The 16,701-nt window shown below is 40.9% G+C and overlaps 1 protein-coding gene across 1 annotated transcript in view; it reads right to left on the minus strand.

Moving 5' to 3' along the window:
- LOC139621502 (mitogen-activated protein kinase kinase kinase 11) overlaps positions 1-16,701 on the minus strand; it is a 57,347-nt gene that overhangs the window by 13,952 nt on the left and 26,694 nt on the right. The window contains exons 3-8 of the mRNA XM_071478067.1: positions 14,998-15,146; positions 13,092-13,267; positions 11,395-11,647; positions 4,609-4,725; positions 331-502; positions 112-224 (exon numbers count right to left, since the gene is read on the minus strand). Of these exons, the coding sequence (XP_071334168.1) occupies positions 112-224; positions 331-502; positions 4,609-4,725; positions 11,395-11,647; positions 13,092-13,267; positions 14,998-15,146 (980 nt within the window). The remainder of the gene's footprint in view (positions 1-111; positions 225-330; positions 503-4,608; positions 4,726-11,394; positions 11,648-13,091; positions 13,268-14,997; positions 15,147-16,701) is intronic.

Here is a 16,701-nt window from a genome sequence, read left to right on the forward strand (position 1 = left end):
TATTCATTTAGCGTCTATTTATAATTCACACTCATGCCAGTGTGAATTATAACAGTGGCTAAGTGAAGACGCTGCTGGCAGTTAGGGCTGGTGATGAAGGGCGTCAGATACCGTTCTGAGCTTGGGGAGGGGTTGGGGTACAGGGTCTGTACTCCTCAAAGTCGTCCTTGGACTCTCTGTTCTCATTGCTGTCTGACTCCAGGAGCTTCGCTCTCATCGAGAGACTGAAAACAAGAAGACATTTAAAAACAGCACAATGTTGAACTGAGCTGCCTGTAATCAAATCCTTTGAAATCTTAAATGTAAAAGAAAAGGCCACCCCTGCTGTACCTGCTTTCCTGGGGACTAAGGCGCAGGACTTTGGGGCTTTTGGGGCTTTTTGGGCTTTGGGGCCTCCAGTGGGGGCCCAACCTTAGGTCTCCGTTGGCTTGTTTGAGAGAAGGGGCCTCTAGGGGCCAGACGGGGCTCAGCCCAAATGTCCTGCTGTTGTCACTGGGACTGACTGCAGAGAAAAAAAAGGAAAAACAAGGTGAAATTAATATCAGCTAACATCATCACTATGCACTGTGCCTAGCTGTATTCTAATGAGGTGAACATTTTTTAAAAGGCAGGTTTCACCAGCAGTTCAGGCACACCTGCAATTATCTCCAACACGGTGACATTTAACTGACTCTGGCTACAGCCAGAGTCAGTTAAATGGCTACAGCCAGAACTTCAATGCCTCCCGATTTCCTCTCAAACTGTGTTAATACTAACTCATCATGTGGATTCAGTCTAATGTGTAACCTCCAAATGGTTTATAGAGCAGGAGGTGTGAGAAGGAGCCAAACTCACCTGAGAGAAGATAACAGGAAGTGCAGCAGCATGCTAATAAAAGTTGGCATTTCAAATGCATCCGTACATACATATACACATATAGACACACACGCAGACGCACGCACACACACACACACAGCTGAAGCACAATATACCAATACTAAAGAGGTATCACAATCCCCTTATGTTTAATACACTACTATATCCCACTCTATTAGTACTGGTACTTTAATAAGAATAACAGTGGGGTTTTTTGGGGGGGGCGCTTTTTATGCCTTTATTTATAGGAACAGTGAGAGAGAGACAGGAATGTTGGGGGGAGAGAGAGAGAGGGGCAATGACATGCAGCAAAGGGCCACAGGGTTGGATTTGAACCCCGGGCCGCTGCAGTTAGGATTAAGCCTTAATGGTATGCGCTCTTCCAGGTGAGCCACCGAGGCGCCCCAGAATAACAGTGTTTTAATAAGAGCTGTATTCACTATGAGTTGTGTCGAATGGGCCAGAGAGTGTGAAGCTCTCTGCTTCCACTCCCTGCTCTCCCCACACTCTGCTTCCACACACCATGAAAGCGACAAAATGAGAGGCATGGCTGCAAATACAAGTGCTCCTGCTGACTATCCACGGCTGGATGAGTGACACGTTAGAGAATGTGACAGATTATATTATTACAGTGTGAATTAGTATTATATCATTATAGTGCGAGTGTGAATTACTCTGTGACGTGTAAACTTTTTTTCCCCACTGGAGTTTGATGAGGCAATTAAGAGCAATGATGACTGTCTAATCTGGCGTTGATCTGGCAAACGCAACATTCACATTAGTAATGTTAACGTCACCATAACCAGCTGCTAAAAATTAGGCATTCACAAGTATGCAGATCAACACCAGATATAAATGATCAGTTTATACTCAATCAATACTTGTAATGGTATGGCAATGGCACGTACATTTCTGTCAATAATTATTTGTATTACTAGAACACGCACTCAGGAGAGCGCAGGTCAAGTGATATCTTGTTATATCATATATAAAGTTAACTATCAAAGAAATCACATAAACTCAAGTATAACATGCATAAGCTTTAATAGCACTGTTGCCTTGATCTAATTATTTACAATAATCCAGTTATTAATGCTATAAATTGTCAAAAACACAACTACATGTTTGAAAAAACAAATAAAACAAGTACATAAACTACAATTTTATTGAGTGTAAAAATAATAAATATAAATGACACCAACTGTCTAGATTTAGTGACAATTAATAAGAGGAGTTTACAATCTACTGAAACTGATATGTTAACATATTAAAAATTCAGCATAACTTAAACTAAGAATTTCAAGTTGCAGCTATTATTCATTACTTTCCCAGGGTTCAGGTTTTTTGCAGTGGCATCATTTCAGTATTGGTATCAAGATATTTAGGCAGTTTGGTATCATGACAACACTGCTTTAAAGCTTCTATTTTATTTCACAGAGTTCTGCTGCTGCTTATTCCCAGGAATCCATGCCATTTCAGTTCAGCTTCAAAAATTTGGAAAAGTAAATATGCTCTCTGAATGGACGAGTTGTATTATTTTCTCTGGCCTCTGCTACACTGGAGGCCTGGCCCATGCACTTTGCCTGCCATCAGTCTCCAACACACTGTTTTTCAAAGCAAGCAGAGAAGTCAGTTGATACTGTCAGGGTTACAATTTCATCCGGACCAAACTGTGGCTGGAAAAAAATTTCCTTTTGAAATATGTTTCTGTTAATGTCATTGTGTTTTGATGGAATATGTCTTGATGGTTGTTGGTTTTTGTATGTTTCCTTATTAACTCCTCTACTCATCATCTGCTCCATGTTAATGTTAAATCTGCATGGCTACTTCTGTTATACTCAATAACCACTGCAAACTATGAAACGTTGATGTTTAGCTGACATCATTGTTTAGCTGGTACAATGTTTACCAAGTTAACCATCTTAGTTGTGTTAGCATGCTAACATTTGCCAATCATCACTGTCAACAAAGTACATCTGAGGCTGAGGTGAATGTCAGTAGATTTGATCATAGACCAAAGTAATGGGCAAATCAAAATCAAAATGTTGACCTGACAATGATGCTAGATTTAAAAAAAAAAAAAAAGAAGTTTTTACAATTCATCCACTAGAGGACACGAGTGTCTGTTCCAAACTGCTTCAATCCTTCAAGTAAATGTGGAGATATCTAACTGAATTGGGAGGATTTTAGCCTGAGGGCTGCGCTAAAGGAAAAGTCAGGGAATTGCCAAAGTCAGTAGGATTCAATCTTTGACAAGTGTGGATATCTGCACCAAGTTTCATCCCAATCCATGCAGAAGTTGTTGAGATATTTCATTCAGGACTAAGTGGCAGGTCGACCAACCGACAATGCCATCCCTCGAGCTACACCCCTAGCATGGCTAAAATTGATAGCATATACATTATCATATGACCATATACATGGAGCAGCCTCTCCGTATACTTCAGGTATTGGAACTGGGATGAGGAGTAGGACTTGTTGAGAAACACAGGAACCAAACCTAACCCTGCTGCCACAGAAAAAGTAAATGAGCAGCATCCATAGACTGCCAGCCTACCGGGATGCTAAAGATGCAAACTATTCCAATCCCAGAGCTCAAAATGTCCATTAAAAAAATTAATTTTTATAAATTTTGTTGTTATCAAATTCAGTAGACTTTGGTAGAATGATTCTGCAGGTTTCATTGTTACCCTCCTGTACTCATTTATATTAATCAAACAATCTTCTTGAAAGGAGCTCTGTGGACTGACACAAATCATTTTGGCAGCTATCTAAACATATATACGTTGGGGAGGCTCCAGCAATAAATCACTGCTTACAACTGAGAGGGCAAGCATAAATATCCACTTAACACATTTTAATGACAAGCACACTCATGGCTTAGTGATTGCCATTAAGGAGAATCATTAGGGGGTAAAGAAAACCAGCCCTCTATTTAATGAATAAATGAAGCTGACAGATGTTTTGGATTTTACTAACCACTTTTACAGATAAATGTTTCACCGCAATTTGTGCTTTTATGTCAACCCCCTGTGGTAATTGTTTAGAAAAACCCTGTTCACTGCCTGTTGCTGCACCACAAATTTCCTTTTGGGTTTTGTTTAGACGCCCTGTGACCTACTGCCTACAATTTCCCGTCGAAGGGAAGCAATCTCGTGGCGTTTGTCTAAGAGCCTGACAAGCAGAGGAGTATTGTAAATCTCTGCCGCTGCTGCAACCCCTCTCAACCCCTTCCCCTGGACCCACGAATTCCTCCCAGCTTATTTTTAATTCAGTCAACTGCACTGTAGCCGCTTCATGCATATAAAACTGTGGTCCTTGTGCATGGAAAATACAGCTCAATGGCTCCCCCTGCTGCAGCAATTAGCTAACTGTAGCCAGGAGGAGCAGAGCAGGGCTGCAGTGGACAAAGGCTGCTGAGAAGTGCTGAGCCGCTGAGAGGAAGTCAGATAATATTTGGACTGGAACAGACTATTGAAAAGGGAAAAGGGTGTGTGTGAGAGAGAGAGAGCGCAGTAAGCCAGGGAGGGGCAGAGAGAGCAAGAGGGGGCCCACAGGGAAACAGGGGAAGACAAAGGAGACGAGAGGGTGGTTGAGAGCACATGAAAGAGAGTATTGGAAACGGAGAGATGTAATGTTGCAACACAGTCCGTGTGTTCATGAAAGAAGGCCAGAGATCCAGCATTCTTTGGTTTCTCTAAATGTTTCTGGAAGCGCATGCACGTGTGTGTGTGCAAGGGAAAAAGCACTCACGTTGGATCGCACGGAAACGTGGGCCGAAGGAGGGCGAGGAGCCTGAACCCAAATCAGGAGAGTTGCGCCTCTTCTCCAGGCCTGGGGATGCTTGCACCGTGATCTTGTGGATGAAATCTGCAACACACACACACACATACAACAGATGTTAGACCAGACGTTTCGAAGGTTCCAACACTTTTTTTTAGCGCCCTATTTCTCCTTAACAGCCTATTCTGGCTTTCACGGTCGCCGAAATTCAGTGCAATACATGTTCTCAGCTTGGTAGCAACTGTTGTGAAGAGAGATGTAAAATTTAGCCATGTAAGAAGATGTCGGTAGCCTTACATTATATGGCTAATTTCTGTGCTGTGTTTGACTGGGGACAGCTTAGCAATTAACTGCCAGCTGTGACTAACAGAGTGCTACTGCTTCAATTTGCCACTAGCTAAGACTGCAAAAAACAACCTACAGAGCTCAGTAGATCAGTGGGTCAGGAGGGAACATTTTAATAAACAATTTCCTCAAACTAGCAATGTATGCTCTACAAATTATTACTTATTTTTTTTTGTATGGAATTAATAATGTGTGTCAAATTACTTAATCCCCCCCTTCCGCCATGTCCACTGAGACTTAAATCATAATTTTTTTCTCATCTAATACATTCAAAGGATATAAAAGATGATATGATGCTTTGTTTAAGAGTAAAAACCTTAAAGTAGATTAAAAACAACACTCAAGAAAAACCAATGGAATACAGGGTAAGTTACTATTAAGGGGTGTAGAGATTCTCCCATCCAGTTCAGACCTCAGAATGTGCCCAGGGAGTCTGCAGTCTCAGGGTGATTAGCTAATTAAACCAGCCTTAAAGTTTTACTGCAGGCTTTAGTGCTCAATCATGATTCACTGAAATAGTCACATGACACGCAGTTGGAAGACAATAAAACAGATGTAATGCCTAATATTTACAAAATATATAACTTGCTCTAACTTTAAACATACATATGTTATTGTATTCACTGAGAAATGAAAAATGAGTTAAGTAGAGATGCACCGATTGCAATTTTTGTTTTTGGCCAATTTCAATTTCAGATTCTTTTAAAAGTTGGACATGCCGATTCCGACTTTGGCTGATTCCAATTTTCTTTCCACAAATTACAACTGAACATTTTGTCACTTCTCTCTGACGGACAATTCAATTGTGTGTTCATGAAAAAACCTTGAGTTTTAACTATTAAATAACTCGGTGATGGGTTTTCTCCCTCTCTCTCTCTCTCTCTCTCTGAACAAGGTTAAACAAAAAAAGGGAATCACGTGATTCGTTTTCCAGGGTTTCGATTTACTGCAACACAATATAATAAACACTTGTACCACAGTTTCGGCAACATAATGGCGAGTGGATGGAAGTTGATAGATGAGGTGACTTCAGTCACACTGATATTATAGTTTGGCTGTAAACTATATTTTAGACTGACTCTCCAGTGTCGGCACAGCATTAAAACAAAGTGGAGAGACAGGGCTGGCTATGAGAGACTATAGTTTAACTAACTTTATGTGGTGTAGAAACAGGATTTCTATAGTGTAATATTATTATCAGTCAATGTAGACCCTAGTTTCCCCACGATGGCGGTCACATTCCCGTTTGGCCAGACAGACTTCTAGATTAAAAAAAAAAAAATCTGGTCGCTGATATTAGTGGACTCAATTTCTATGCTAACATTAGCTAGTGTTGCACAGTGTTGCCGCTGCAGGGGAGTGGAAGGCAAGGCACTCAGGGGCGAGCTCAAACATCACAAACTTTGGACTGGAGTCATTTTCATAGCTATCACTCCATATGCAGGCAACCAAGGAAGTCAGTTAAGTTACAGTACATTGTAATGGTCACTCATTGGCAACAAAAGAGTGTTTAATGCCTTTAAATTGAAGGGACAAAAAAACTACACTGATTGTCAGAGTTAATGGGGGCATGATATTAACTGAAGCCTTGATTTTGGCCTTGACTCTAATCAGGCTCGATAACAATTAGCTACTAGCAGCAGAGCTATTGGACCAAGCCAGTGCTTGCCTGCTGTTGATAGTTGAAAGGAACACTGCTAACAGCAAGCTCCACAGCCCAGTGGATATCAGGAGGGAAAATTTCAATTAGGTTAAATTATTCCCTCAGAAAGCATATGGACTTCCACCGGAGAAGAAAAAAAAAGGGAAGTCGCCTTTTTCCAAGAAATGTACATATTGGAAAAAGATGCTGTCAGAATAAAGAATAGATTCTATCATGTTATTGCATCTTCTTCAAATACTAAAAAGAATAGAGGTCTAGTAATCTGTGCCAAACATACCTCTCAATACACAGATCTGGGAGAGATACTGAAGGGAGAGTTGCTTACGTAAAAACACACGTAAATGGGACAAAAATAGCATTTCTCTCTGTATATGCACACCATGTATTTGATGCTGATTTCTATAACTACTTAACTAATACAACACTTGGATTATCTTAATTTTCTCTAATAATGAGTGGTGACTGAATCAAGAGAACAACGCCTGTATCCAGTGCATTAAGGACATGGCCTATAGATTGTTCTGTTGCAGATGCTTGGCAGATTGCACAACCCTCAGTGACAGAAATCACTTGTTTCTCTTCACAACCTTTCTCATATTGCCTACATGTTTGCCTCTACACAGCTGTATAACAAGGTTTCAGATCTTGAATTGCTCCCAGTGTCTCTTTCAGACCACAGCACTGTGACAGGTAAAATAATCACTCTCTCTAAAATGTGAAGTACGTTGGCATTTCAGCTCAACACTAAAACCGTTTTAAAATTGAAACAACGATTAGATGTACTTATTGCAATTAATTAATCACTGATGAATGATTCCGATATTCTGTTCTTCATCAATGTGAAACAGTGTACTGATCCAATAGAAATAAATGATGGTGATAGTGCATTCTACCCCTCTTTCTATACATCAGAAATAAGGTACAACACCCAATCCCACTCCAGCTTTTTAAACCCACTGCAGCTCCCACTGCTTTTCCAGGAGAATTGCATTTATCTCAATACTCCTTCATCTCTATCTAAACTCCATAAATCTCCAGACTTAGACAGTTTACCTCCAGAATCTTATACAGCCTTTATGGCTATGATTCAAGTTCTTCACTCAAAGTAAGGTCTTGACCTGGCCCTGTAAGGTGCCTTGAAATAATGTATATTATGATTTGGTGCTATACAAATAAAATTGAATTGAATTGAATTGAATTTACTCAAACCCCAGTCCATCATGAACCTATTACCGTGCATTACACCCAGCAAATTATTTCTCTATATGCTGATGATCTATTGCATTTTATCCAGAATGTCCCTCAGTCTCTTCCCCACCTTGTCAACATATTCAATCATTTTAGCCAGATCTCTGGATATAAAGTTAACTGAGATAAATCTGCTTTACTGCAACTCATTGCATCAGCAAGACAGTTGACTTCTTTAGCCAGTATTCCTGTGGTTCAGAACAAATACTTGGAGTGTCAACCCATCCTTCAATTGTAAACATTATAGAAAATAACTTAGGCACTTAGAGCAGAGGCAGAAACACATTTACACTCTCGCATCTCCATTATTGAAATGAAAGTTCACCTTTCAGCTTTCTTAGCTCTGTTATACCTTTAACATCAACCCTGTCCCCAAATGGTTGAACCCGGCTTGTTGGAGGCCAGTGGAAGAGAACATGGTGCATCCTGACAGGTTTCAAGATCTGGTCTCCTCCAATATTTTACTCAAGTAATCAAGAAAGAAATTTGGCCTTTGTCCTCACATCCATTTCATACAGCTCTGAGCAACAATATATTCCATCTTGCATAAGTCCTCCTGTAAGCCCCTACGTACTGTCAGACTGTGAAAGATGGACCTCTCCCAAAATCGTTCCAATCAAAATTGGAAACTAATCTGGTAGTACACGCAACTACCTTTCAGGAACCCCAGCCGTCAAACAATTCATTTTAATTTCACCTAAAAGAACATGCTCCCTGCACATTGCATAAATTGAAAGCTTTACCATCACCAGACCATTATGCACTTAAAATGCATTGGGCACACTGTTTCATATGGTGTGGGAGAGGGGTTTCAGAGAAGCTGTCGTGCATATTGTCTAAAACAATTCCTTACTTGCCAGAGGACTTATTACCTAGTGATAGCTCCAACTTGGAGCTCTGTGTTGAGCAGAGATGTCTCTGGCTACCTGGCCTTACAGCTGCCAATGGAAAGCTCCTCATTCTGTCAATATACAAAGATGGCCTCTTGCCTTCGTAAACATTGCAAGCATGGAACGCTGGGCTGCCAACATGCCCTGGGAAAAAAACAGGACATTTCACATTGGAAACAAGTGATTACTATGATAAAACTGTTCTCTGTGACCATAAGGTCCAGGGTGGGTGGGAGCCAAATGGGAAGGGGGGGTTTGCTTGTCAGTTTTGTGCTGATTAGTGCATAGACATTCATAATTATATTCATAAACTTTAAACAGCAATAAAGAATTGATCACAAAAAATTTAATTATTCCCTCTAATGAGTTATTCACTCCTCGTATTATAAACCGTTACCTCAAATTAACATGCACTTATATAATATATTAATTTCCTTCCCTCTGTCTGTCACTTGTACCCTTGGCTCATTTCCTTCCCTTTCATTAATGGCTTGCCTTAAAATGATCAAATCATGTTCTTAAATTACGTATTTACTGACATTATTACCTGCAGTATCAGGTGAGTGCTGACAAAAGGAAGGAAGGAGATATTGCTATTAATCTGAGGTAATGAATTAATTGTGTTTGATATCTAGACTTCATTATTCAACTGCACGTTTCAAACTGAAGGAAAGATGCACATCAGGCTCCATATTAAGCAGCTACTAACATGCTATTTGCTTGTTGACATTAATACTGTTTTGCTAAACTACCTAGCTTGCAAACTAAACTAATATTTTGTTGACATTCACTGAACTGATTCAAGACACATAGTGTTTTAAAGCAGAGACCTGTGCTAAAGATCAAAAGAAGTACATTTTGACTTCTTACATTTATCATATCGACTTTTACTCAAAGGTAAAGGTTTCCACCGTTTTTATTTGAAGTTTTGATATTCATGAGAAGATATATTTGCGGTTTGAGTATGAAAAAATCATCTCGATGTAGTTGTACATCTCCTGAGGTGAGCCAATCAGAAGAGAGGCTCTGAGCCTGCCTCTGAGCTGACTATTTCCTGAGCGATCAAATACTGGGCTGAGTGCTTTGATTTGACTTTCACAGTATTGATATAGAACCTAGACCTAATATAATCAAAAAAGTAATCTAAAAGAAATAATCTCACTTCATACAATATGGGATGATTTGACTGGAATGACAGCGACACATGTAGCTGAGCGACCTCCTAAATAATTTGTTGTTTGTCATTTATGATTGTTGCTGGATATTTAGCCACTACACAACCATGACCAGAGCTTTGTTCCAGCAGCCATCACTCATATGAATAAGTTGTACTAACACTGTGATTTGTTTTGTCAGTGCTGTTTATCTACCTGTACAAATTAAGTAACCTACCTACCTCTGACAGCCAAATTTAAAATGCAACAGAAAGTTATCCCATATATTTCTCCTTGTAATTTTTGTATTTTTCACTCTGGCCTTTTAGCACAGCCTCAAGAGTATGCCACAGTGCATTCCCCTACAATTATTGTTTGTGACGAATAAAACCTTTAATCCTAATAATAATTCTTAGTTAACAACATCCTAGGCATGTTCTAATTTATACGTACGTTTTAGAGAATATGGGATAAAGCATCAAATATAAGTTACTCCACAGGCTACAGAGTGCAAGACCAACACAGGATGAAGGAAAATATAAGGATATTACTGGTGGAAAGAGGAGGGGAAAAAAGAAAAGGGAGTGTGTCAGATTTGGTCAAAAGGAGAATAAAAACACAGACCAGAGAGACAGAGGGAAGAAGAGCAGGAGAAAAAAGGTGAGTGAGGGAGGGACACCTAAAAAGAAAGAAGGAGAGAGAGAGAGAGAGAGAGAGGGAGAGAGAGGCATAGAACGAGAGCAAGAACCCAGTCAACAGTGTCTCCATGCACAGGAAGTGTTGAGGCGTGGTTGGCTCACTCTCCCCTCTCATCAAACCCCCACCACCACATCACTGCCCTGTCGCTGCTGGGAAAGGCCTAACCACAACACACACACACACACACACAAAAACACACACACACACGCACACACACACACACAATGTATTTATGCATGCTTGCTCAACCCATAACACACTCGCACACACTGAAACACACTGGATGAGAACTGCAGCAGGCTGTGGGACTCTGTGATAGCAGAGGATATGTAAGGAACAGCAGCCAGCTGAGTATGAGAAGGAAAACAGGAGCTCAAAATTAAGTGTGTTGGCCAGTGCAGATGTCAACAAGTCAGATCCGCCTTTCACAGGATCAGCGTCTGGCCTTGGTCTGAATGTTGTTTCAGGGGCTTTTCAGAATAAATTGTGAGAGACCATTTTGAAGAGCTGTCACTTTTGACACTTTTTGAGATGAAAATATGAGTAAACAAACATCAGCCTGTGAAGCTACATGAGTCCAGCCCTGATACAAACCTTAAGCAAAACCCAGCTACAAAATTACAACAGTTGCACCACAATACTCCCTCCCTCACTTCCTCTTCTCTGCTCTCTTGTATTTTTTTTTCACTTTTGTTGTTGTTGGTGTTAATAGCTGATTTGTGACAGAACAACTCAAAGACACTTCAAGCACACAAACCTTGGGGCATGCTGATCTTCTCGCCGTTCTTGCACTTGAGCTTGTGCTTCTTGAAGGTGCCCTTCCTCTTCTTGACGTTGGGTTTCTCCTGGTTCTGGTTCTGGTTCAGGTGGAGGATGAGGAGGCTGAGCTCGCGCTCGAACACGTCCTGCTCCCACTGGGCCAGCTGCTGCTCGCGTTGCCGCAGGAACTCTTCATGGGACTTCTGCTCCAGAGCGGCTCGCTTCAGCTCCTCCTCACGGCATCGCAGCTCCTGATGGAGGGGGGAAGAGGCAGGCGGACGAAAGAGGTGAGGAGATGTTTCATATCAGCACGACTTAGTCTTCAGAGACACTTTACAATACACATGCCACATTCACCCATTCACACACACGCAGTCAGACATCACACAGCCATCAGGGGCAGTTTGGGGTTCAGCATCCTAAGCAAACACCCAGGGACACGCGGACCGGAGGCGGCAGGGATCAAACCACCGACCTTCCTGTTACTGGACGACTTGCTCCACCTCCTCCACGGCCTTACTCCTCCAGGGTGACAGTGAAATGAGATGCTGAAGAGGCTGGTTGCAATGAAATCTTTCTTCAGTATTAATGGCAAGACAGCTCACGACTGCCGCTTGACATTTTTATTTGATGTCCCACGGATCAGTGTTTGATCTCACGTTGTTAGCACAACTGTGCAAGTTTTCCGAATATGGGCTTATCCTCCAGCGAATCTTACATTAAACACTGAGGAAAATGAAAACAAAGTTCAAAGTAATACGAACATCCAAACCTAAAATGACTGTTTCTGTGATCTGCTGTTTTTGGAGATAAATTATTTCTCTTTCAGGTGTGATTCAATAATATAAAAGTGTAATGGTGACAAAAATAGCTGCTATTCATATGTATGTATATGTATGTATTTCATGTTTGATATTAGTAACTTTAAGCCTTTTCTTTGGGCCAAAATTGCAGGAATATAAACCCATCAGTCAGTTTTGCAAAGATTTATCTTTTAATTAAATGGTCTTTGATGAACATAATGAGTTGTTTTGCTTTTGCTGAATAAATACATCACTCAACTAACAAATGGTTTGCTGAGATCAGTATAATTGTGATGTCGAAGAAAAGTTTTTGTTTCACATTTGGTAATGAAGTGAGCAATTCCAGAGATTTTTCCATTTGGCTGATCCAAGGCGTTGCCCCTTGATTTCAATGCTCCAATCACAGCAAGTCTGACAGCTTTGGACAACCTTGGTCATCTTTATGCTTAGATAAAGTATATGATAAACCTTGGCTCTCAGTTAGCTCAACAGCTCACAAGTGTCTGTTCAAAAGATTACATTTAGTACTACTATGTTTTAATGCTACAACTGTCTTTGTTGTTCCTTGTATGCAGTACTTTCTGCAACAACTGCTTGAGCGGACAATCTACTTCCTGTTTACACCTGCCCAGTGTGCTTGAATGGTTTTGAGACAGTCATTTTCAGGTTTGTTAGTATGGACGGGGATTACCTCTGATATGGAGCAAAAAGGCTCGTCTGGAAACACAGTAGTGTGGATGTAGCCTCAGCGTCAAAAGTCATGTTTTCATTTGCATTAAGTGGCATAGCTAAACAGTCTCTAAATTCAACAACCAATTAGAACCCTGGACATACACAAGTAAAAAGAGGTCCGCAAATGGCGACTCAGCCGTGCACCAGCTGTGCCTATTACCTTCTCTTTAGCCCTGAGTTCATCAAACATGTCCTGGATCTCCAGTTTCCAGTCTTCCTGCAGGGAGTGGAAGGAGTCCTGTGGCATCTCCTCCTTCACCTGCTGCTCCAGGGCTGTCAGCTGGGCCAGGATGGAGCTAAAATTGGGTCTGTGGTGGGGGTCCTGGTCCCAGCACTCTGTCACACATACAGCAGACACAGTCAGACACCAGGTTCCACACTACAGCATTTCAGCTAAAGACTTACACTCCTGGGGTTATTACTTGTTCAGCTGCAATCTATTAGGTGTGAATGCATCAGTGACCACACAGTGGCACAAAATAATAGAAGTAAGCAGGCAGCCAAAGCAGAGCAAAATAGGAATTAAGGAGTTTTGTGTTGGAAAAACTCTACTCTAGCTGTGTGCCTTGGTTAGATATGAGTCATAAAATCTTGTTTTCTTTATACAATTGCAAGAATTTGACACCAAACAGGACAAATCAGCCAAATTCACTTGTTTCCAGCACAGTTTCACTTCTCCCAACAGTTTTCCTGATTTGAGGGACCTCAAAGAAGGAAGTCACTCACTGATTCACCGTAGTCCTCAGACACAGTGATCTGCACTACAAAAAAAAAAGTCCAATTGTAACACCCTATTGAAAGGATTTTAAGACTTCAAATCAGGCCAGATGATTTCCTGAGTTGGAGGTTTCTGCACTTATTACCCTTCATATTGAATGAGTATCCTGCAAATGCCTCTAACTTTTATTTACACATATTCTAGGCCCTTGTGTGAGCTTGTGTGAACATAATCTAGAGTCAAGTCGATTGCTTATTCAAAGTGTTCTGCTTAATTAACCTGCTGTGGGGGGTTCGCATAATTTGCTGCAACACTTTGGGCATTACAAGCAGATCAAAAACCAATCCTATAATTAATTAATCCTCGGTGGTGGCTACGGGTGGTTTTGTGCTCTGATCTGTCTTTTTTTTTTTTCTTAAGACAACCGTAAAAGACAACAAATCAAGAGAGGGGGTAAGCAGGAAGAAAATGAACTCTGATTTTTGGCAAATGTATGTCAGGAACAAAGCAGATAACAGACTGGGAACATGTTAGAGTTATATACCTTCAAATACCTTTAAGTATTTTTCTTTAAAGGTCCCATATTGTATAAAGTGAGATTTCCATGTCTTTTTTAATTATAAAGCAGGTCTAGGTTCTATATTAATACTGTGAAAGTATCAAAGCCTCAGTCCACAGAGAAATGCACACAGCCTGTATTCAGAAACTGAGCCTTAAAACCAGCAGTCAGGACTTCTGCAACTTTGTGATGTCACAGCAAAGCAGTCAATGTCCTCGGCCACGCCCGAAGCCCCGCCCACCTGGACCCACCATCCAACGTTGCAGGATTTGGTTTCTCTGAGTGTTTACCTGAAATCTGCTGTATTTATTGCCTTTATTCAATAGGATATCAGAGAGTGACAGGACAGGGGCAGAGAGAGGGGCAACGACATGCAGGAAAGAATCAGGAGTTGAACCGACTCCAGAGAGAAGCCTGAGAGAGGAGATGTAAAACTACACTGAGATGGTTTTTAGCTCTTAAAACCTCAAATATATCTTCTGATGGAGATCAACACTTCAAATGAAATACCTTAAATTTGAAGCTTAAAAGAGCAAGGGCATAAATAGGCACAAACATATTGATAGCTCCAGCACAAAACACTTCCTCTCCACAGCCCGGTTATTAGCATACAAGAATTTGTTTATTTCAATTTCAACCCAGCTTTGAGGAAATGGAGAGAGAGCGTGCTGGGGACACCAATGATCTCACGCAAGAGTACTCTCACACCACTGAACTGAAAGTTGCAGCCTGAACAGTGCTATGAGAGCACTCAATTACATTTCTACATGTGCAAACGACGTGTCCTACCTGACATGAGCAGAGCGAAGGGTTCGGGGCACGTGGAAGGGATGGGCAGAGTGAGCTTGTTGACAGCGACTCCATAGGCGACAGCAAGTCCATCAATCCCTTTGTAGGGTGCCTCTCCTGTTAGCAGCTCCCACAGCAGCACTCCATAGCTGGAAGAACACACACAACGAGGTATGAGACAGCACGCTCACATTAAATTAGACACAGTATATATCCTGAAACAAACTCTGTTTTACAGGATTTTAAGACACATATCTTGGCATTTTAGATCGATTTAAATATATTAAAAGATCATTTAAATTAAGCTGCTGCAGTATCAATATTCAAAACACTGACCGACACAATGACCATCTATGTTTACAGTGCTTTACTTTCTAGACCACTGCCATGTGAGAATGTTTTCATAGACACGAGCTGTTCAAACGAAATGCTTCCTGCAGCTGCTTCACAGTAAAAGCCTTCCAGTAAATGGCATTATAGTTAATCGTGGATTTTACCGTAAAAGCAGCTCAATAAGTTTTAAATTACCAGCACCAGGATTATCTTAAATCCCACTGACAAGTCGTGCACTCCCGTGTGTTGCTTGCAGACCACTCAACTCAATGTTCACAGCTCACATCTATGGGCTGCCGCAGTTGCTTTTTTGATACAACCACTAGGGGGTGCAAAGGTGGGAAGTTTTTCATAGTGAATTTAAAGCTCTGTTAATCAATTTCTTTTCTTTTGGCCACTTCAGGGAAGTGGAACAAGCTGAAACCCCAACACTGGCATATTATAATGATGTATGAATGTTAAGTCCAATATTTACTCTACTTCTAGCTCCACAAACCCCTGAGGGAAATATCTGTCTCATTAGGGGCTAAATGCTCCGCTATGCTCACCAACTAGTCGCTAACAACATCCATCTAATATTTGGCTCTGGGAGGGCAGTGGACAGTGGGTTTACGAGAGCTTTCTGACTGAAAAACAGCTGTCTGCAGTGGCAGGAAAATAGGTTGATGAGGGCAGTTAGACCGAACCAAAGCTGCACGTCGGAGAGCCAAAACAATAAGCCGAAAGACGCTCCATAAAGCTATGAAGTGCAGAGATTGGGTCATATGAGCTATGACCCCTTTCACATTACACATAGTCATTTGATCCTTTGCTAATATAAAACATAGTGTTTAATGTAACCTCAAGTATATTTGAGCTAGATTTGACTGAGATTATGAATGGTTTGAATATAAATTGACTTTTTTCTACAGAGTAAATCAAAACTAATCAAAACAGGCCACTTCTAAGCCCCCAGATACATCAAGCATTCTTTCTAGCATGGGTTACTCCTATGGCAACAGACTATTTACATAATATATATGATGCTTTCTTAAAAGTGTTTACCTCTGACCTGACATACAAGAGACACACTTGATCATCCATGGTGTTGAGATATTCCATGATGAAGGAAGGCTAACTTTAATCCCACATCTTGCTTTGCATAACACATTATCACTTTCGCATTCATTGACACTACAGAACCGAGATGTATTTGTACAGTGGAATATTTTTGCTCGATGAAACACATGCTTTCAAAACTGTTTGAACTCATGCACGCAGAATGTTCACAAACACACACACACACACAGACAGACACAAACAGGACTTTTGAGCCCACACAATGGGAGCAGCCCTGTGTCCTAAGAAGATGAAGAATGGTGTAGGACTTGG

The sequence above is a fragment of the Trachinotus anak genome, unplaced genomic scaffold, assembly GCF_046630095.1.
Source record: "Trachinotus anak isolate AG129_WGS33_773 ecotype Australia unplaced genomic scaffold, CSIRO_AGI_Tana_v1 ptg000005l, whole genome shotgun sequence".
Taxonomy (NCBI): domain Eukaryota; kingdom Metazoa; phylum Chordata; class Actinopteri; order Carangiformes; family Carangidae; genus Trachinotus; species Trachinotus anak.